Source organism: Xenopus tropicalis, chromosome 6, assembly GCF_000004195.4.
Source record: "Xenopus tropicalis strain Nigerian chromosome 6, UCB_Xtro_10.0, whole genome shotgun sequence".
NCBI classification, from domain to species: Eukaryota; Metazoa; Chordata; class Amphibia; order Anura; family Pipidae; genus Xenopus; species Xenopus tropicalis.
The window spans coordinates 37,402,332-37,426,670 of record NC_030682.2 but is presented as its reverse complement, the minus strand read 5'-3'; the positions used below and the strand labels follow the sequence as shown (position 1 = coordinate 37,426,670).

Sequence of the window (24,339 nt, the reverse complement as noted above, 5' to 3'; positions counted from 1 at the left end):
AATAGACTCCATTTTAATAAAATAATAGTGAATTTTAAAACGGATTTCCTTTTTCTCTGTAGTAATAAAACAGTACCTTGTAATTGATCCCAACTAAGATATAATGAATCCTTATTGGAGGGGAAACAAATTCTATGGGGTTTAATTAATGTTTTATTGATTTTTTAGTAGACTTGAGGTATGGAGATCCATATTACAGAAAGATCCCTTATCTGGAATACCCTTGGTCCCGAGCATTCTGGATAATGGGTCCTATACTTGTACCATAAATATATACTTAAGTATAATAGGCAATTCTAACAGGTTGATATTGTGAGAATGTTCTGAAATTGCCCTCCCTTGGTATATTCAAAGGAGCTGAATAGATGGCCATTGCATTATTCTGACCTGGCTCTAGGGTCAAAGGGCTACCTAACGTGACAATGCTGCCATTAAAAGTATTAAGGTAATGTTCCTTCTTATTGCTTTTTATAAACTTCATTTATATACAATTACATTTGTCATCAACTTTCACATAAAAAGAAACAAAAGAAAATAAATCAGTCAAATGCTCTTTGTTTTCCAGTTCTTTTTATCTTTCTCTACAGCAGTGCAAATTAAAATCCATTCTGTATCTAAAGACAACAGAGGTTGGATTCACAGTACGAATAGCTGGACAGAATTTCTTATGCTGCCATAAATAACTGTAGTTCCAGTGTAGTTCCAGTGTAGTAAAACATTCAAACAAAAGACATATTTTAAACAATACAAAATAGTGGTCCTCTTATTACCATAACGTAGTTTCTGCCATTGGAATTGCACAGAGCACGGTTACGGCTAATTGAACTGGGCAATTTCCACTACAATCTATTAAATCAAATAAACACAAACTGAAAAAATGTGTAATGTGTTGCATTAAAGTTTTATATTTCTACAAGAGATCGGCATGTGGAAGAAGAGATTTTATATATATATATATATATATATATATATATATATATATATATATATATATATATATATATATATATATATATATATATATATATATATATATATATATATATATATATATATAATCACCTTACACAAGGTATTAAGAATGGGGAGGGCCCAGTAAGTAATAGCTATGGATTGCACAGGGTAGGCTCAGATTCACTGAAGTAGTATTGCTAAGCTATAAAGTCAATTTACATCTCTTATGTCATTCTGATATAAATGCAATTTTTTATGAACTAGGTAAAAACATAAGAAATGTTTTTAAGTCTAAGATCATAAGGGATGTTTTTCCAATTTACAAATATCTTTAGTCTACTTAAGGGCCAGAGGCCTAAAATGATATAGATATAAGAAAATATCTTCTCAGCTATATGGCTAGTGGCAACATACATTGTTAAACAACTTGATCTCTTCTAAAAGAACACAGCAGGGAACCAGTTTCACCATATTTCAGACATTGGCCAGAAAAACATGGTGGGCATCTGTAAAAACACCAGGAGGCAAAACAGTCTCCACCTACAAAATGATTGTAGTTTTCAAGGACAGAGGGTCTCAGGATGTTAATTTATGAGACCTGACCCATTGAAAAACTTATTTATTGCCATCTAAAAAATCCCCATATTTCATAATACCCTAATATGTTTCACACATTAAGTACAGTCAGGGATAAGCTTGCTCTGGGTTCATGCATTCTAATACCCAGGCTGTTCTTACATGGTGTACTAGTCAAAACACTGAACTTCATTTTCAGGGACTATACTAACTAGCTTTTGCTGTCTACTACAGTGCATAGCATGATTTTGATTTGATGAGCAAAAAAGAAAAAAAATTGTTTATAGAACTAAAAGAACATAATTGTGTCTGTTACACAGAATATATGTATTAACAATTAAAAAGTCAACTTTAAAAAGTTTAACTAATAAATATGACAGTGAGCTGAACAGCATTGCCCTACTGTTGGAGGGTGGACAGATATACATTACTTTATCGACAGCATATAAACCAATATATCCCAAAGTTGGCTCCAGTTAAGGTGAGAGCATCTTAAGCTTTAATGTCAATAGACTGTGATTCTTCATTCTTTCATTTTGACCAGCCATTACACTGAGATCATATTTTCTACTTCCCGTGAAAAGAAAAAAAAATAATATAAATTCACAGTTGAAGAAGTGTCCCTCAAACAAATCAACCACAGCAACCAAGAAAGCTGCAGAGATGCATTAAATAAACTGAATGAAGGAGTAGTCTTAGGGTCTTCTAAATCAAAGAAACGCGCTGGGGTTTGCTCGTGGGTCCTTTTGGTTCCTGTATCTGTAAGTCAGCCAAACACCAAGAATCTGTGAGAGAAAAAGAAAAAATTATTATAATATTAAGAGAATTGTGATAATACAGGATTCAGCTGCATTACTGGGTAAAAAACAATGAAATTATCGAGATACCGATACCTGAAATTAAAGGTTTTTTTTGTTTTTTTAAATATATCATAGCATTGTCCTTGCATGAGCTTTCTAATTTTGCCATAAAAGTATTTGCCCAAAGCTTTTACATTTCCTATGTGATCCCCCCTGTTCCTCTATGAGGGGGCTGCCATATATGTGTAGCAGGAGTCCGTTAGCATCAGAAGCTGCTACTGACAGGTTGAGATGGGACAGTGAGGTTGGCAAAAGTTAGGTTTTATAAATACATGATATTATTAATATTATTATTAATAATATTGATACTAATAATAATATTATAAATAATAATGTGGTGGGCTCAGCTATTAGCCATATAATGGAGAGGGTTAACTCCATAAATGGATATACTAACCCATAAGCCCAAACCAGCAGGATCATAATTTAGAATCCTCTATATGGGCCAGCTTTAGGTTAAATAGTGCACTGTGTATCAACAGTTTAAAAAGCAGTGTGCAAAGTACAGCAGTCCCTTTATCTGACACCTGATTGAAAGTTGGCTGCAATATCTTAGCTTTCGGTGCATACTTGGACATTGACATTAGGTTGCCTCTAAAATAATTCTCCATCTTCACCCCCCTCCCCACACGAGCTTTGAACCTTATAAAGAGCATGTTGCATTTACACAGGTACCTAGGTGGAATGCAGGGACATCTGGCCAACAAAGTGGCCCCAGCTGAAAATTCCCAGTCTATAAAACACTTCCTTTAAGTGTATTTAAACCAAGAGTCAATGTCATTTAAGCTGTTGTGACACTGTAGCTCTTATACAATAAATGTATAATATGTAGCTTTATTTTACATTATTCAGCCACTGAAAACCTTTGTTTTCAGAAAGAGAGCATAAAGCATAATTACACCCTTCATAAACACACGTTAATAAAGCTGGGCAGGGGGGCAAATTTGTAGACATTTCACATTCAGATTTCATTTATTTATTTTTAAAACTTCAGTGGTTTGCTCTGCCTCATCCACATTCCTTATCTCTTCCCACATTCACCACTAAATTAGACAGAGGTTGTCTCTATGTGTGATGTTTATGCAGCACAGTCCAAGGTTGAAAATTTGGATGCAAAGCTCAATTTTTTTTTGCCAAAAATGCAACCTAATAGCAGGAGGCTATACGAGGAAGCCTCACAACCTATATGTGATGCACTAATATGGATGCTAATGTGTGTGAGTTGCTTCTACTTTAACAACTCATACACAAGTTGAAGCACACATTTTTCTTTACTGCATCAGTGTGAATAGAATCACGACTAAGGCATGGCATGAATAACTGTTTTAGCATCTGATTCTCTGTCACAATTCAATTGTGGCTATGGACATAAGCCAATAAAGGAACCCTGGAGGTACCACCAGGTCCAATTTGCTGGTACCTTTATGGTTCCCTTATGACCATGCATCAGAACAGGCTAGGCGTTTGCACTGGTGACTGCTGCATATTGCAAAGTAGGTACAAGTATAGGCACAAGTACCTTAAAGGAACAGTAACACCAAAAAATAAAAATGTTTTATAGTAATTAAAATATAATGTACTGTTTTTCTCCAGCTTAAATGGCTACCTCCATGGCTACACAACAGCTTTGCTTATATAGACTATAGTAGTCTTTCTGAAGCAAATACACAACTTTTACTAGTGCAGGGCAACAGTACATAATATATTACTTTGATACACTTTAATCAATAGTATCATTGAATGCTTAACTGTGTTTCTATTTTAGCCCATTACAATCCTGCCACCAAGTTGTTGTTTTTAAAATAGTAATAGCTACAAGTATATCTCTTCATCTCTTGTATCGATTATTGATTGCTTTATATGTTACTCTGTATGTTCAATGTATGAAACCCACTTTTTGTACAGCGCTGCGGGATATGTTGGCACTTTATATATAAATGTTAATAATAATAATCATACTCTGTAAAGAACAAACAAATGGAGAAATATTGCCACAGAAAAAGGGTTTTAGGCTATCCTGTGTTAAAACAGTACTGCATTATTAGTAATATGACACTGGCACTAAAAATGACTATTCAAAATATTTATATGTATTAAAAGTTACCAATACATAATGCAGAGTTTTTTTGCCTATACATCTGCTGTTTAAACTTGTCCAGATTCTAACACTAACAAATTTCTGGAGCACAAATATGGCAGCCCCCGATAGAAGAACATAGTGGAATGGAAAGGTAATGTAATAGCATTGGTACTGTATTGAGCAAAATTATAAAGGGCATAAAGTGACGATGTTATTATAGTTGTAAAAAAAGGTTTTATTTCTGGTGGCAGTATCTCTCAAAGTAATATGGAAATTTTACAACTGGTCATTTCATTTTGTGATCTTTTCTGACAACAAGATGTTTGAACTTGTTGTAACTCCTGGTGCATGTTACTTGACTCACCTCGGTAAAGCTGAAGAAGAAACCAATTCCTCCCACAACCCTTAGCACTTCTGCTGCATGGCTTTCAATTATTGGAGCACATGTATGGCAATCCGGCGCGCATGTCTACAAGATGGAAGAGAAGACTTAGACAAAATGGCCAGGTAACAGGTTTAAAAATCCAATCGTATCAAGTACCACATAAATGAGCTTGCATTAGCCATGGTTTCATATAAATAAAGCATTTTCATGAAAAATATACTTTCCTAATAGCATATGCCATTAGATAATTCTATGCTAAAATACTGCCATTTTCTGTACTAAAGTCTGTCCCTCTAGCTTGTATGAGGCATTCTGCTCACACACAAACCAGGGACCCTCATACATGCTATTTTTGGGGGATCAGTGAGTGATCTCGCAGGACATCAGAAAATGGTGGCCCAGGGGAAAATATGTACAAAGGAAATAATGATTAATATGTATATGATAAAACTGATAAGAATGTTAAGTATTAGGATATAAATAGATGTATCTAGTGAAGACGAGTCTTACAGCATCCACTTGATGACAAAAATGCTGGACTTACAGGGCTGGACCACAGGCAGTGATATTTACCCACCTGAGGATTATCTGATTTTGAACAAAATATTGCAAAATAGGATGAACTGAGCTGAATTTAAAACCAAGTTCAGGAGGTAGAATTTGCCATTTTTTTAAATCTATAGGTTTTATTTTTTCTTGAGCCAACAGGACACAGAGATACTGAAACTACTTTCAGTATGAAAGTTCCTGGTTCTTGTAAGCAACTGTGGGAGAGAGTCAGATTATCGTGAACAAAAAAACCCAGTTTAATTAAATCCTGTTTATCACTATGCCAGAGACAAACACAACAAAGAGAAAGGATGGCGTTGTTTATACAGAACTCAATTTTTCTAGTTTAGCTAACATGAGTGCAGGCAGTGGGTAGTGTGTGTAATAACAAAATAATGGCCCAATAATGCTGTATAATAAAAAAAACAACTTTTTTTTAAAAATTAAAACAGGCAGAAAAAAAATTCCGGATAAAGTACATTCCATTTATGTTGCTTATATTAAAAAAGGTGCATATAAGTCTACATGGGTCACTTTGCAAGTTTTCTAGTTCATAAACACATTTTATAACTAAGTTAAAAATCTGGATTTTACTGCAAATATTGGTTTATGGTTAATAAAGAAAACAAATGGTGCAAATATGGTAACGGATTAGTCCCAAGTACAAAAACCCATAGCAACCAATAAGCACATAACATTTGTTTCTCTAAAGAAAAAAATGATCAAATACTTACAGCTCCACAGGTGTCATTTTTAGAATAGCTGCGAAATCCACAACAGTTCAAGCTTCTTTCAATATCAGTGTGAGCTCCATTTGTATGGTTCCAACCAACTTCCAAAAGTTGATCCTAAAAACATAAGATAACAGCCTGCTTGTTCAGTGTGCTAATACACATAATGGAACACGGAGGAAACTTATAGTACGGCATAGTACAGAAATATACTTTTTACATGTTCTTTATGGCTTGTGTGTTAGAAAAAAACAATATCTCCTGCATGTACACAAATACGAAAATCGGTAGGCAAAATATAGCCCAGCTGTTCAGCAGCCCTAAAGCAGTAATAAAACAGGACTTCAGATGCCCACAGCATCTCACTATGTTCTGATATTGTCACACTATCATTTGACCTGCTGCTTTGGGGTTGATGAAAATAATGAAAATATTACCAGAAAGTGAGGTAACAACTTTCATACTACAGTTATGGGACCTGTTATCCAGAATGCTCGGGACCTGGTGTTTTCCAGATAAGGGATCTTTCTGTAATTTGGATCGCCTAAACTTTAAGCTGGCCATACACGCACCGATACTATCGTACGAAACCTCGTACGATAGTTGGGATCAAGTACAAGGGACTATTTTATTATTACAGAGAAAAAGGAAATCATTTTTAAAAAAAAATAGAATTATTTGCTTATAATGGAGTCTATGGGAGATGGCCTTCCCGTAATTTGGAAATTTCTGGATAACAGGTTTCTGGATAAGGGATCCCATACCTGTACTTCATGCATTAGAAGGCACGGTTTTCTGTGCTGCCATGTAATGTCCTGTAAATCTGAATGACAGTAGACCAGACAATTTGTTGTCCATCAGCAGTAAAAGGGTTACTGGGGGTTAAAATTGATTTCCTTTTTCTTTGTAATATTGGAACTGTACTTGATCCAAACTAAGATATAATCCTTAATGGAGGCCAAACAGCCCTATTGGGTTTAATAAATGCAAAGTATAGTGATCCAAATTCTAAAAAGACCCCCTTAATCTGGAAAAACCCCTGGTCCTTGCATTCTAGATAACAGCTCCCATGTGTGTACTGATCTTCTTTTCTAAAGGGTTGTGGCCTTGGGTTGGTACAGAAGCCCCAAATTTGCTTCTCTTTGTTGAGGTGTATTTGTTTAAGAATGCAAATTGGTTAGATAAAAGTAGTATTTTGTTAAAAAGCCTGTCTTGGAACCTAAAGGGATACAACTGCCTATGACTAAGGTCTGTTATGTTTTTAATATGGATGTCTAAATAAAATGTGTTTTTTGGTTTTTTTTTAAACTATGAAATTTTGTATGAAGTTTGGGATACTTTTTTGATGTATAAATAAAAGCAGTAACTTGTAAGGAAAAAGTTATATATTTATAAAAGCAGAAACATATTTTTCTGATATTTTTGCAACAGAAAATGTATATCTCTTTCATGGAGATTCAGACTTGACCAGGAAACAAACAAAAATCAGCAATGCAGTGATCATACCTGCTGATCCTTGTTTAATGCCAGAGATGCGCAGGATACAGAAAACTGTACAACGAAGACCAAAAATAGGATGATCATATACTGTAAAAAGTTAAGGTCCTCGAAAACCTGAAATATACTATGTCATAAACACTCTACAGTCAGGCATGCTGCAGATAAAAACTAATGAGAATGGTGCAAGGATTCATTTCTAACCCCTGTCATTGGCTGGCTGCAGATAAAAACTAATGAGAATGGTGCAAGGATTCATTTCTAACCCCTGTCATTGGCTGGCTGAATCACTGCTTGTTACAAGCTTATCCTCCTTTAAAAAAAGCCATTGACTTCATGTGTTTGGCGAAGCTGTACTTCCTTTTCAGAAACTGGCAGTCTAATCATCTCTCATAACTGTGTACAGTGACGGCTGTAAGAACCCTAAAACATTTTTACTGTAACAGTAAGTGGCCCTTCCTGACAAAAGAATGCATTAAAAATATTACAATATTTTTAATGTAATAATATGGTTTGGAACAGTTACTTAAGCCTGCACCCCATCCCACCCCCCCCCCCCATTCTCCTGCTGATCTGGCTGACTACTTTGAAATTTCCCAAAAAAGAATAAAAATATTTAACAGATAAAAGTAGTAGACTGTCTTCAGCCAGCATCCTCCAGATCCCACAATTCCTATAAGAAAAGGAATGCATTGTGGATTATGTACTTCCTGCATGCTGTCTGCATCTGCAAGCTATGGAGATGTTGTTACAATTTGTAACATCAATGTTTTAGTCCCTCCTCCCCTGCCAGGATTTCACATGATGCAGAAGGAGATGACCTGTTTTGCACCAGGATTTTATATAAAAAAGGTAACTATTCATACTTTTTGAAGGAACAAATTACAGTGTTTTAGGGGTTTCTGTGTTGAGTGGGTCTGTCTGTTTTTTTGGAAGCCAGAGTTTCCCTTTAAAATCCAAATTCCTTTCTTTTTATTTAAGGTGTATGTCATCGTCAAAAACTACAGGTTTTGTTTAAGGTTTAATCATAAGCAGAAACCAGTTCCAACACACTGCTGCACCCACTAACCAAACACTTCATTACTTTACAGAGTGACTCACAGACACACCTACATTTTAACCAGCCGCAGGGTACACAGGATACCCAGAGCAGAATTGCCCAGGTCTCGGTGTAGGCCAAGGGCTTGATTCTTTCACAGAAGTGTATTAGTGGAGGTTTAGCTCAGTTAAATGTCATTTAAATGTGCAAATAAAATTCAAGTAAGGGACCCAGGTTATATATGCCTGACATTCAGCAATGCTTTATATGAAACCAAAGCTTGCAACTGTATTCAGTGGAAAAATTAGCTATACAGCAGGGGTCTGCTGTATTGCAGTCCCCCCTCCCATTTAGATTGTAAGCTCTACAGAGCAGGGACCTCCATTCTCTTGTCACTTAGCTCTATGGAATCTATAATTCAACTGTACTTTTTATTTATTTGTAATTGTATTCATTATTGTACGTTGTATTTTAACTCTTATTGTAATGACTCTCTGTTTATTCATTTATCAATCTGCGTACATAAGTAGCACTATATAAATAAAAATATACATACACATTACTAAACACTAGTACATCTGATGAACTGATAATTTTGTATGTTACAAATGTGATTTAAAATTCCCAGACCCACACATGAACTAATGAAATATCTAACAATCACAGGGTTAAGACCTCCTCCTTTTGCTTTTGATATTTAAGTGCTCTCTAATAGGACAGGTCTATCATTAAATCAGCAAAATGTATCCCTTATATAAATGCTTAACAGAGCTGAAGGGGAAAATATTGACATTTTAAAAAGAGAAGCTTGTTAGTGAGAGTGAGAGTACTATTTTCCACTTGAAAGGTATATTTTAAAGACAGATCATATACTCACTTTCCCCACACCCATTAACCATTGCACTGCCTTAGGCACATGGAAAGGCTGAAACCAGCGTAAGGGATGATGCCAGCATAGGCGTGAATGGCACACACTGATTCTTGATGTTTTGCCTTGTGAGCATTTTGTAGCTTTACTGGAAGCCAACAAAATACCCTGAATCACTTCCTATTAAATTCAGTGGCAAATGCCTGAACCCACTGAAGCACTTGGTGCAATTGCCTTACCCACAAGGGCACTGTGTGGGTCCAAGCAATAGCCACTGTGAGAGATGGGAAGTGATTCACAGCATTTTGTTGCCAGTGGAGTTTCTAAACACTTCACAAGGTATTAAAAAATATTCATAAATCAAACACTGTTGTTGAATAAGTTTTCATTTACTAAAAGGATACGAAAAACAGTAACACTTGATGATGTTTAATTGCTCCAATAAGACCGACTAGAGCAATAAGAAATAGCAGGATCCCAACAGCAACAGCGACTCCAACCACTCGCAGACTGGAAATGAGTCCAAATCCTATTCCCCAGGCTGCCACTCCAATCAGCAGCAGGCTGACCATCTAGAAGACAATACATTGCATTAATACCAAAGCAACTGTAAATAAAATGAATGTCTGTCACACACAGAAAGAGAAGGATTTCCTATACATTCTTCATACAAGTCTATGAGACAGACTTATATATTCTGTAACAATCTGCAAGGGTTCTATATTTTGTGATTTCTTTTATTTGCCCTGCTATTTCCTCTCCGATACAAAATTTAAAACAAGGTTGCATGTATACGCGCATATTTTTCTTGAACCAATTTTTTTATTACATATAGGTTCAGATTTGGTCTGAATAAAAATCATTTTGTCAAAGTAGAATCTTGCATTAAAAAAAGCAAAAAAGTACTGGGATTCATCTAAGATCATGATAATGAACAGTAAGTGTACTTAAGTGTTTATTTTCAGTCTAATATATAAAGATTATATGCTGGTTTGCAACTGGTAAAGTATTGCGTACATCTATGTATCCTTTTCCAAAACCCACCAACATACCTAGTACAGATATCTTGAGACATTATCTCTACACACATATACAAAACAAATCAAAAATCGCAAAAATGTGTAAAAAAAGAAAAACAGAGATGCATCCAACCCATAAGCACAATTCCTGCACCTCCATGCCTATCCTATTATTATAAATGCATGAAGCATTGATTTCACAAAGAGGCTGGTTGAATAAATAGAAGTTCAATATGCTTACTAAGACATAAAATGTCAAGATCAAGTATAGGAATTGTTTATTTTAAAATGGATGTTTTTTCCTGTTATGTGACATTCTGTATTTTGAAATTTAAGTTAACACTTCCTCTAGAATAGATAGACACACACAATCAGGGAATCTGGCTTTGCCAACATGTAGAAGGTATCATCTATAAAACATGAGCAGAGCAGATAATATTGATAGAAAACCTGAAGCACAACAGGAGGGGTAAGTAAAGACCTGCCTCCCTGTACCCCATACAGCGCTGCTAAGTCAACTGACAAAGGGTGCTGAGGGAACCCTGCTGCTACCACCACCTCAGGTCTGGGAGGTAGCTTCAGAAGCCATCCCCCCTGGTGAGCACACCAAGGCTGAAATTCTGGTCAAAACACTGCATTGTGGGAATAAAACATGGATTTTGCGCTCAAAATTGCACTTTGTTCACTGCACTTGCAGTCGTAAATGACCCCTTATGTCTTCATTTTTATATAATGCAGTCACTAAACTTTCTTAAAGTGGATATATCTGGCCACTTTACCCAGTCTGGTGATGTAATTACCCTGCAATCCCACCACCCTGACACTACAATGATAATGCCTGATTTTTTGGTACACAGTGAACTTACCATGCTTTGCTGCCAGAAACATTTAGTAGCTTATTCTGCCAAAACAGATTGCTAATGGTTTGCTTTATCCTGTCTGATTCCGAACTATTTTGTTATGTCCCTGGCCATGCTTTCCTGCTGCTTTCCTGCTGCTTTCCTAGCCCTGTGTTTGACCCCTCTCACTGCTTGGGCCCCTGTTCTGCTATCCCCCAGTGTTCTATATACTGGGCCCATTGGCCTATTGGCCTTCTAAATACACTATTTGATACAGGGCATATAATTTATGGTGTATGAGCATTTTTTTATATATTTTGTGCATTTGGTTTATACATGACTTTAGTGAAACACCTTATTACTCAACTGATAAAATTAAATATATATTAAACATTTATCATAGTGCTGATTTAAATACATTTCTCACATTTCACATTTAAATACAATCCCAGAATGGTCAGTTCTCATAGGTAAAACAGGAAAGATAAATGGCACATCCTTCCCTTTCATTGAAGCATTTGGTGATAAGTGAGAAGGAAAAGGCACTTTGTGTGGTTAATTGGGTAGGAAGTTTGTTCAAAGAATGGAATTTCCTTTGGAATGAAAATACAGCATTGTAAAAAAAAAAAAAAAAAAAAAAAAAAAAAAAAAAAGTTACGTTAAACTAAAGTAGAAAATTATGTTGTCACATTTTAAAAGTGAAGAGTTGAATGTCACCATACAATGTAAAAATTGATAAAATGAACATTTTGTGCTTTTAGCAGCAATTAATGAACAGCTCAGTCTACAATGACTGCCAAAAGGGAAGCATTGAGGAAGCCATACACGGGCAGATTTCAGTTGCAGATTCAGGTCCTTCAAAGTGATATGGGCACCCTTGATGGGCCTACCCAACCGAAACACAAAGAGGGAGAAAAAGAAATATTTAGCACTAACACATTTATCACCAACTTATTCTGCTGTGCTGTATAATATATGGGTTTATACACGGATCATACAGGTTACACACAAAACTACAACTGATAAATTATACAAGAGGTAAAGGAAGCCCTATTCAATAGAGCTTACAATCTAAAAGGATAAGGGGAGGTATGAGACACAAGGTGTGAGAACAGACAGAATTGGGAGTCAGCAAAGTTACTGATGTGGCATTGAGCAATGCATTTAATAAGTGGTGGTATCATAAAGGGCCGATTTGCAAAATTCGCATTAAACAGGCGAATTTATGATGTGCGTTAATTTTGCGAAAAGTCGCATCGCGCTTGTCCAAAAATGTCATGGTACGATCCGAAAGTTACGTAATTTTCGTATCCAAACGATCATAAATGGTGTGAAAACCTTTCTGACTTTGAACCTTCAGTGCAAGATTTTGGAAGCCTCCCATAGGTCTCAATGGCACTCTGCAGCTCCAACCCGGCCCAAGGAAAGTCTCCCATAGGGCTCAATGGCACTCTGCAGCTCCAACCTGGCCCAAGGAAAGTCTCCCATAGGGCTCAATGGCACTCTGCAGCTCCAACCTGGCCCAAGGAAAGTCTCCCATAGGGCTCAATGGCACTCTGCAGCTCCAACCTGGCCCAAGGAAAGTCTCCCATAGGGCTCAATGGCACTCTGCAGCTCCAACCCGGCCCAAGGAAAGTCACGATACCAAAGCTTGAATGAATCTGAAACTTTCGTACTCGTTGCGACAAATACAATTGTGTCGCACAAATTGTTGCAAAGTACGAAAAAGTCGGGCAAATTAACAAAAATATCGCAGAAAATAAGGGAAAGTTGTAAACTTTAGAAAAAATACAAATTTTTTGTAATCGAACCTGTCATACTTGAATGTGCCTCATAGTGTATGCTGAAGGAATACCAGGCTAGATGAGGGTAAAATTCTCTAGAAACACAAGTTAAGAGGTGGTTTAAATGGTAGAGGATTTTGGGATAAATTCGGAAGGAAAGTGGGAGGTAATTCAGGAGAAACAGATGTGTGTATGTGAAGAGGTAATAAGTAAGGTGTATATCAGAAAAAGAGTGTAAATTAGCTTTGTAAGTACTTGGAGATCAGTTCAGAGATGTAGGGAGCAAAAGAATTGTGAACTGCTTTGAATGTCAGCTTCGCTAGCATACAGTGGTAACAAAATTATCTTTTCCCACAAGCAATGCAGCACACAGTTGGAAGCTCCATCTACTAACCCAGCCAGCTTCTCCTGTGCCAGTTCATTTTTTCTCAATACCTGCTTCTAGAAGCAATTATGAGGTTAAACAGTTAAAATAACATGTAGTTCAAGAGTCAGAGTCGCTTAAGTAAGGATGCATGGGTATAATGTTTTCAACTGCAGGAAGTGTGAAGGCTAACACATTTACTGCTCCATCTGTATAAATACATACAATATACTGTATATATGCTTAGCAGCATATCACACTGAGGCTGTAAAGGAAGCAGAACCTTCAACAGATAAAATGAGAGGGCGGTGACGTGTTTTGGGAAAGTGAAAAGAGACTGAGCAGGAAGAGAAAGGAGAGCGAGAAGTGTTAATGAATTGTTATCAACACCTACATACTTGATATGCAAAAGTGTAAATAGCTTCAGCCTGCTAAGGGTTCTGGCACACGGGGAGATTAGTCGCCCGCGACAAATCTCCCTGTTCGCCGAAAATGCCTCGCGAGGCAACTTCAGCGATTTGCTGAAATCGCCTGGGCAGCGTGTGCCATCCCACCGGCGACTTACATTTTCGCCAGTGGGATGGCAATTCGGAGAGATTAGTCGCCCGCGAACAGGGAGATTTGTCGCAGGCGACTAATCTCCCCGTGTGCCAGAGCCCTAAAGCAGCTTAAATTTAAATGGATAGTTTACCTTTAAGTTTTAAATATGTTAAAGAAAGTCCTATTCCTACTAACTTTGCAATTGTTTTTCATTATTTATATTTTTATATCAGACCCCAGTAGCCAAAAAACTCTGTCATTGTTACTTTTTTCATTCTTTACCTTCCTATTAATGTATTTGCCTATTCATATCCCAGTCTCTCATTTAAACCACTGCCTGGTTCTAGAATAAATAAGACCCTAGCAATAGCTGATAAAATATAAAACTGGAGAAACTTCTGAACAAAAGACTCAAAAAGTAGAAAATCACATAGAATACAAAATGAAGACCAACTGCCAACAGCTGGTTTTATTTATGAACAAATTGATTGATATTTATGCATAGTATATTAAAATCTTGCATTGCTTTTGTTTACTTAAATATATACATTGTATACTATACCTGTATATAGTGAACACGGTGCTCTTAGCTTACAAGAAACCGGAATTGCTTGTGAGAGATTTCAGCAATGCAGCACGCACACAAGGGAGTGGAGTGACAGTGCCCCACTCAGCAAGAAAAAGCTGTGTATGTGCTGATCTCTTTGTACTGATCTCTAAATCCAAGGTTACAAATCTTGCTGTGAACCCAGGCAGGATTTGGCCAGGCATGTGCAGTATCAAATAGGGCCTCCTTGGGCCCCCAAAGGAAACCACAAATATATGGCCTATTATTACAATAAACATATGTAGATAGTGCTGTTATATAGGCCAATAGTGGAAATAAGGAAGGAATGATGAAATTACCCTTGGCTGTGGCTCATTAGGGCCTGGGCCCATTAGCTGATCAGTCTGTGTGCCTAGTATTGTGACAATGTTTTGACACTGGCCTGTAGTTTAGTAATCAGACAGAACACATAATGGATAAGTTACAATTGCTTTTTATTGAATAATCTTTTCCTGAAGAATTTTCATTTGATTTTCCATCTGTGCTTTATACAGTAGCTCAATCGTCAGCACTTCTGCCTCTTGCAATGTTTGCGCTATGTAAACAAAGAAAATTGATAATAATAATATTGGGTGGGGTGGAATCAAGATAAAAGTAGAACTTTCCTTTGAAAAGTTCAGCCAAAATAAAAAGCAGGCCAGTTAATGACCTGATTGGCATATGGCCTATGTGATCCCACATGCCTAAATGCTGCATGCCTGAAATACCAAGTGGGATACTGAAACTTCTTGGACACTGGGGGAGAAACTATGTAAATGCGGACAGCTAGCATTGAAATCCGCCTAGTGCTTGAAGAGCACCCCCCCATTCTATTCATCACTGTTACTTAACCTCTTACCAAAGCAGTTTGTGAATTGGGAGCTGAATCTTTCAGAAGCACCAACAATGGATGCATCGTAAATGAAATCACCATGGTGACAACCATACGTAGTTTACATGTACGACATTGCTATTAAATTCTGAAGATGTTACAGTCTTTAAGGTGGGGAGGGGGAACTCTGCTGTACGAATGGCAGCTGAAAAACAAACTACATGGACAGAGAAAATGAATCATAAGGGGATTACCTACATTTTCTTGTCAAAAATTGTTTATCATATTCTTGCAGGAACAGAGTTAAGGTTGGCTCTAAAATAGACATACATATTGACTAGTGCAAATAGCAACTTCATATATAAAGCATATCAGCTTGAGTCCAGTTACACCGTGGATGAATGATGAGACTGTTACTAAGCAACAAGCAGTTTAGGCTACTTACAAAGATTGGTAGTGGGGGTGTAAATGTTCAGGTTACACTTATCTTTTTTGATATAGAAAATGTATTGTCCATGCATGGCTTACAGTTACAGCTATATCCCATGCCCAGTGAGGCCACATCAGTGTGTCTGTACCATGTGTGTGTAATATGCTCATATAATCACCCCAGGAGCACTAAGCGATGACTTGCCTCATGTAATCTGATTGCCACACAATGCATGCCAGCGTTACAAAAAGGTGGTTTATTGTTACTTGATTGCTATCGGATCTCTGGCTCTGTGTTTTTCCATGACAAAGCTGGAAAGCACCAGGCAATGCCTTACAGCAGCTCTGCATTTCTCTTGGGAATATTAAGAATTGTAGTTAAAATGTAGGCAAGCAGATTTAGGCATTTTGGTCTTAAAAGAAAATCATCATGGTAAATCTGAGAAACTAAAAGCCAACAAAAGAAAAGGAGACACCAGCACCCCATGCCTTGTGTGTGTGTAACAAGAGGAGCACTCTGTGTCTGCTTACTCTGCATAATTCACTGCCATATTTATTACGGACTTCATTAAAAACCAATGATACCCACACCCTATCGGTTTAGGGTAGACATAGTTATTAGTAGAACAGTGTACATAAGTGGTGGATTTTATAGTATATAAGCCTCCTCAATTCAGTCTTAAAGGTTATTTTGCCCCACTGCAATCATTAAGCACTGTCAAATCAATATGAAATGCAAATATGTACACAGATAAAGCAGAGTGCATTTCTGCAATATTATATATATACTGTATCTCTCACTGGATTTAACCCATTTATCCCCAAGCTCGGGTTGTATTTTGTAAACTCAGCATTCTTTACTGCCAGCAGGACCAAATATGAGCTGCACAGACTGCAGATACTAAAGAGATAAACAGGGTTTAAAATATTAACCTATCATTTTATTTTGTTTACTGGGCAAAATCATCTGTGAAGACTTAGATATTAGTTGCAGACAATCTGCAACTTGTCATGGTATCCACATTCTACATAAAAAATGGAATCAAAATACAATTTATATTTCCATGTATATAAAACATCACGTATGTATGTATGTATGTAATACACAGACAGACACAAATCAAATCCATTAAGTGTGTCTGTGGGAAAAAGGTCCCAAAAGGGACCTAAAAATCAATTGTATATGCAATTATAATACACAAGAGATTTTTTGAAACACAAAGACCCTTGGTGCTGGCTGTTTTATTTTGATATATATATATATTTATATACATATATAGAATAGATAAGGGGTCTTTCTATAATTTGGGTCACTGCACCTTAAAGCTACTAAAAAGTAAAATTTATTATTAATTAAACCCAATAGGATTGTTTTGCCACCAATAAGGATCAATGATATCTTAGTTGGGTTCAAGTATAAGGTACTAAAAAGGAAACAACTTTTAAAAACCTGAATTATTTGCTTAAAATGGACTCTATTTAAGATTGCCTTTCCAAAACTTCCCAGAACTTTCTGGATAACGGTTTCTAGACAACAGAAGGTAAGGGTTCAAAGTGCCCATGCTACCAAGGAGGAAGAATATATCTAGCTAAGGAGCAAAGCATCTATGCCCACTAGGGTTGCCACATGACCACTTTAATACCGGCCACATATTGAATCCACATCCTGCATGGTTAATTAGAAATTAATTTAAATGCCCTTAATTGCCAAAGTAGCCATGAAAGATGTAGATTCACTATGTGGTTGGTATTTAAGGGGGAGGTGGCAACCCTAATGCTTTCATTTAAGGGTGCAAATTGCCCATATCAAGCAAGAGTATACAGATCCTCAATGACCCAAGCTTTTTTCAGTGGGCCCTTACCCCCAAGCTCCAAATACCACAAGGTAGGGAAGCCAATATGCAGACTCATCTTGCCTTTCCTACTTCCATTTAGGTACACACTACTTCTAATGCATGTACAGTATTTCATCTCGTTACCAAAGGAACAAACACAGCAGGGAATATATATACATCCACCAAAAAAGTCCTGCACTCCAAACACTTTATTGTAAAAAACACATAGAAAAAAGGCGATGTTTCAGGACGTCCCACTCCTTTATCAAGCCATTGATAAAGGAGCGGGTCGCTTGATAAAGGAGTGGGATGCCCTGAAACGTCGCCTTTTTTTCTATGTGTTTTTAACAATAAAGTGTTTGGAGTGCAGGACTTTTTTGGTGGATTTTTGTATGTGAGCCTGTACCAACGGGCTAAGTCCTTTTGCACCCAGAGTTTGCAGCAGTGCCACTTCTCTTTGGTGAATATAGATACAGGTATGGGATCCCTTATCCGGAAACCCATTATCCAGAAAGCTCCGAATTATGTAATGCCTGTCTCCCATAGACTCAATTTTAATCAATTAATTCAGAATTTTAAAACTGATTTCCTTTTTCTCTGTAATAATAAAACAGAACCTTGTAAATGATCCCAACTAAGATATAAATAATCCTTATTGGAGGCAAACCAATCCTATTGGGTTTAATTAATGTTTTATTGATTTTTTAGTAGACTTAAGGTATGGAGATCCAAATTACGGAAAGACCCTTTATCCGGAATACCCTTGGTCTTGAGCATTCTGGATAACAGGTCCTATACCTGTATATATTTTTTTTAAGCAAAAGGAAGGACCAGCACTCCAATCAGGTTAGTTATATAACAAAAAAATATTTTAAGCTTAAGCACTATACAATCCTTTGGCCAGGCACCTGTCTGCAGCCCATTATGTAAAAGATACTGAACAAAGTTAAGTTTGATTTCGGCCGTATCAAAATGCAGGAAAAACCCCTGCAACTATGCTGTTGTTGACAGAGTAGACAAAAGTACCAGACAATGCTGCTAAACAGGGTGGACCTGACCGGCAATGTGCAGCGCTCAGTAGATAGCTATGCAGATACAGCACATTAGCTGGAAGGATGAATCAGCGGCACCTGGAACACATGCTGCCCAGCCAGTTCTACATGAGTGCAAAGTTCATACACGCTCATTGAAGCTATAGAAGAACTGGTTTCTAATCCCTCCTTCCAGGCTGTACACCTGTTACCTGTGAGGCAGCAAGTAACAGCAAGTCATGTGCTTGGCTGCAGTCCTGTGACTATGAATTAGTATAATTGGTAACAGGCAGTGCACGCAGGAGACGTGGAAGTCTCAGTGACTCAGAATGTAAGTCACCAAAAACTGGTCACTGTTCATAACAGGTCTGTGTCACTTTATGATTTTAGTTATACTATGCACTGTCTTATATGACACAGAAAGGCAATTCTATACCTCTCCTGAGTCACAACTCCCAGCAGCTAGACAATGTTGTTATTTGCAGTTCTACAACACAGATCACTATATTGGAAACCACATGGTTACTTAAGGATAATAAGTATATAAAAAAAACTTTCTCCATTTCGGTCTTTCAGCTTTCTTTCAAGCCAGGACCCAAAAATGGGTTCCCATCCTATTTATAATGAGCAGTTTCCTTCAACAGTAGAAAATAGTTATTTCTAGGTGAAATAATGTTTCTTAATACAATTTTAGGTCACAAAACATTCATCAAATGAATTTGGGTCAGAAAGCCAATGACATTTAAGTCATGCTGGGTTGGATAGCTGATCGGGGCTTAGTCTGACACAGATCTTGAAAGCTGGAAAAATACCTTCATGCAAGAACTGCATCAGGTTGCAGACATAGTCTTTTCTCAACAGGGTTGCACAGCCTTGTGTTATTTGAACACTGGTTAAGGGGGCCAGGCAAATGGAACAGCCTAATTTTGACCCCCTCTTGGATGGTCAAATCAGACAAAGGTCCCCCTTGTTTGGTCACATTGACAAAGAAGTTGATTTATTCCATGTATAGGCAACTAAAGTACAGTATATGTATATTTTAATCAAATGCAAGTAACCATGCTCATAGTGTGCCAAACCTGTACTCTATAATTATAGTTATAGGATCTTCATTCAGCTGCCTGTTGACACATATTAAAAAGCACAGCAGCTAAATGGAGGTCAATCCAGCTGTCTGTAAATGCCCTTAAGCCGTATTTGATTTTCACAAAGCCAATAACCATATGACTGAGAGGAACATTTCCACCAATACTACATTACATAATTGTTTTCATTTGCTTCATGACATATTGCCATACAGCAAGTGCATTTCCTGGCAAATCAGAATTCCCATGACCCAATATGAATGCCTAGGTTTTACACATTTATGACCCAGGCAGAGCTATAAATGCACTTCAACAGCATAGAAATGTGAACATTAAATGAACACACAGAGCATAATCATGTAATTACAGGGTGACAATCATGTGATTCAGGATATTTTGTCTGATACATGATGACATGCAATTTGCCCCTTACTAAGCCCCTCTCTGGGATCTGCATATCCTAAATTCAGCTGTACCCTTCCCTTGGACTAACTGGCTCAGACTCAAATGTTTGTGAAAGTAGCAGTTCATTTAAACAGTAACAGTCGTGCAAGCCTGGGAAAGAATGCAAATATGTGTTTACCTTAAGAAAAGTGGATTCAAAAAGAATGGTTTGAGTCTCAAATTGGTTTTGTGACCCTAAAGCCCAATATAAGTAGTTATAATCTCATGTGAAACAATCATGCTAAAGTGTTTTTCATACAATTTTATTGTCTATGCTATCTGTTTGATCTTGACCAACATCTAAGTATCATGGATACTGGTCAGTTTGTCAGTCAGGCAGGTTTGAGTGTTTCATGTGCCAGCACATTAGCAGATGAGACAGTTAAAGCCACAGCTCCTCTATACGTCCTTCTGTTCTAAATGTATCAGTTCATTTGGACTATGGGCCAAATGAACAGAAACTGTACATGCCAATGTAGTCCTCAGCATGTACAAAAATGTAAAATTTTGGTTGAAGAGGGCTTACTCATTACGGATCCACAGCCAACTAGGTATTCTGGCCATCCTGATCATTATCTGAAGGCATATTCAGTAATAGGGGTCATATTGTCAGCCAATGTTACCTATTGGGCACCTCAGCTTTTCACCCATACACAATAATACTATATAGGTTCTTTCTCTCCCTATAAAACGGTTATTGTTTATTTACTGACTAATTATATATAATTAAATGGCTTATAGTCACAGAAGCAAAAAAAAAACAAATTGGCAGGCTTGTCATGGGATCCTGGGAATTGTAGTTCAATGAAGCAGTGTTGAAGCCCTATAAGGTTAATGCCACATGGGGCTAATTCTCAACCTGCTTTTTATCTAGCCCCATGCTGGCATCAGCTTTCTACTGTGTCTGCACCTGGAGCTATTACGGCAGCCAGGGTACAAGCACCTGGAGGGGACTTTGCCCTGAAATGCATAAGTATACATTTCTAAGCCAAAATCTACTTTGTGTGCCTGACGCATTGGCTTTGGGTGTGGATACAAAGAAAGTATGATGCCAGGGTAGGGGCTGATTCTCGGCCTGTAGTTATCTGCACACCGAGAATCAGCCTGTGTGGCCTAAAGTGGTGTACTCTGGTACACTGGGTCCATTCCAAACTGCAATCCTTGAGAATATAGTTACAATTGCAACACACTGATAAAACGTATCGGAAAGGTAACACTGTGCTGAATGTATCACTTATTGGCATGTACTCACGTTCACACAGTAACAGGGAGTGCCCTGCTAGTGTCTATGGTATGTGCATAATAGAACTTTTTCCAGCCCCCAGCATCAGTAGGCCTTGCTATTCACATCACTGCTAACTATTTCTATGAGAATCACATGGTTCTGCTCACTATTTATATAAGCGTTAGGCAACAATGAGCACACCTTGTGAGGCTCATTTACATACATTGGTGCTGTATTGCATAATTGCAATTCCTAATAGCAACCAATGAGATACTTGCTTTCATTTCTATCTTGTTGTAGAATGTTCAACACTAACTGTTGATTGGCTGCTACTGACAACTGCATTTATGTCATTTATACAGTATGTACTGTATATACATCAGCTTAATGGTGTAAATGCTCAACTCCCTGCTTTACTCAAACAGCTCAACGTGAGTTGCTGGGAGTTGCTGTTTTATTACTGCTGTACAGAAGTTCACCTATCCCTAAATGTAGTTTTATAGGAAGAGGATGAGTTTCTGTACTAACTAAATGGATAGTATAACATTTATACACTTTCCACATCCCCTTTGTGAATAAAAATTACTGATCAATAGAAGGGGAATCAGCCACACTCGCGCATTAGCTCACATGTAGGTATCGCTAGCACAGGCATTCTCAAATATATATATATATATATATATATATATATATATATATATATATATATATATATATATATATATATATATATCAGTCCTGATGGTGTCTGCACTCCAAGGCTTTAGTATTCTATGGGGTGCACAGCCAAAATTCGAGTATTTAACATGAAATAATCTGTGGCCGGCACACCCGTAAAATCCAAAAAAAATCTTTTTATTGAAGACTCATTGTTCAGAACCAACGTTTCGGTCCTCATTAGGACCTTTATCAAGGATAAAACAATGGTGTATCAACTCCCATCTAAATAACATTACAATCTATAATATAATATAGATAGATAATAATAATAATATAATATAGATAACAATATATATATATATATATATATATATATATATATATATATATATACATACACTCCACAGATGCATGTATGTATATCTGACCAGATGTATCTGTAGATAATCAACAATTTATTCCATGCTTTTAAGTTGTGTACAATATTATAACAAAGGCACACATTGAATTAACAAACAAGATAGCAAAATGGAACAGGAATAGGGGATCTTGTGTGCAAGACAACCTAAATAGAATACCCATAATGGAAAGGCACAATAAGGAGAATATGTCAGCTCTGATGAATTTTCAGTATTGGTAAATAAGGGCCAAACCACTTCAAACAGAAGATGGATGGTGAACAGATACTGCTTAGCATTGGAATTTAATGGGCGCTGTGGGTAAATTATATAAAGATGTTATGTATAGAACATTACATAGGCTGCCTTGGTAAGAACCAGGGCATTAAAGAATCACTGACAATATTCAACATAGGAACAATATTCCTTTGTGCAGCCCTTATACAGATATGGAACCTGTTATCCAGAATGCTCTGGACCTGGGGTTTTTCAGATAAGGGATCTTTCCATAATTTGGATCGCCATACCTTAAATTTACTAAACATCATTTAACAATAAAATAAACCCAATAGGATTGTTTTGCCTCCAATAAGGATTAATTATATATTAGTTGGGATCAAATACAAGGTACTGTTTTATTATTGCAGAGAAAAAGGCAATCATTTTTTAAAATTAGAATTATTTTCTTATAATGGAGTCTATGGGAGATGGCCTTTCTGTATTTTGGAACTTTCTGGATAATGGATCCCATACCTGTATAGTGGGTAAAATACAATACTAGTGATTTGTATATACAGTACCTGCTTGCTAAATGATCACCAAGGGATTACATATAGGTTACTGCTCAGAGGGGGTGCCAGGGTTGCTTGATGACTAGCCATCCCATGAACATTTATTAGAGCTCCTTCCAAATATGTTTATCATGCATTTGGCTGTCACTAACCCCCAGCAATTATTATGTAAAACCAGAAAAAAAGCAACCTGCTCATATATTTTTCAGGAGTCCTAATGAATACACAGGTCTCTGCTCTTCATTAAAGGTAATAATAATGAAACGGAATAGGACTTTACATTGGAACAGATGCGTGTATAGCCGGTAAGGACAGAACCCAGCAGAGATAAAGGCTGCTGTTATGATGGCCACATACACACAGCACTGAGCGATAACACACTGGATGTGCCAGCAGGGATCATTCAGGCTGAAATAAGACACCGGTATAGCTATAAATACAAGCTGGTAAGGCTAGAGTGCGGAACCGGCAGGATCCTGTCCCGTGTTTCCCGATACCTCGGCCCGGAGCTGCAACCCAGTCCAGCGGGGCCCCCAGCAGCGCAGATTGCGCCCAATAGTGCATTACCCCGGCTGCATATAGCGAATAGCTGAGAGCCCACAGCAGGTGCATGGGAATAGTACCAGTGCCATTGTATCCTTATTATATGCTTATAGGCAGCTGCCTGCATGGGCGGAATAGAAAGTATGGCTGCAGCCTACTGCAACATGACTACTTACAATATACAGCAGGTTCAGCACGCACAGGGAGTTCTTGGAGCAGGTGAACCCTCCACACACCATGGTGACTCTGCCTTCAGTCCGATCCAGATGTTGACTCTGTAACCAGCCAGAAACAAATCGAAGGGCTATCAGGCAAGCAGTAAATGGAAAGAGATGTACGATGCGACAGCTGCCTGCTGCGACTACTGCCTTTCCACCTCTCTCATTAGGTGGAAA

At 37.4% G+C, this 24,339-nt stretch overlaps 1 protein-coding gene across 2 annotated transcripts; it reads right to left on the bottom strand.

Moving 5' to 3' along the window:
* Positions 1-553: 553 nt before the first annotated feature.
* On the bottom strand, positions 554-24,339 carry tspan13 (tetraspanin 13). Of its 2 annotated transcripts, none has more exons than XM_031903291.1 (7): positions 24,121-24,339; positions 9,944-10,111; positions 7,642-7,722; positions 6,139-6,252; positions 4,835-4,939; positions 1,025-2,315; positions 554-941 (listed from the first exon to the last, which is right to left on the bottom strand). In XM_031903291.1, the coding sequence occupies exons 1-6, from the start codon at positions 24,181-24,183 to the stop codon at positions 2,241-2,243; spliced, it is 606 nt and encodes a 201-aa protein (XP_031759151.1). In that variant the 5' UTR covers positions 24,184-24,339; the 3' UTR covers positions 554-941; positions 1,025-2,240.

Excerpts from the sequence above, each read along its gene's own strand:
- tspan13 (XM_031903291.1), bottom strand. The coding sequence starts at position 24,183 with ATGGTGTGTGGAGGGTTCACCTGCTCCAAGAACTCCCTGTGCGTGCTG. Across the intron at positions 7,723-9,943 it reads ATCAAGTGTTACTGTTTTTC|TATATGATCATCCTATTTTT; the intron begins GTATCCTTTTAG and ends AACTTTTTACAG. Across the intron at positions 4,940-6,138 it reads AAAATGACACCTGTGGAGCT|ACATGCGCGCCGGATTGCCA; the intron begins GTAAGTATTTGA and ends TCCATCTTGTAG.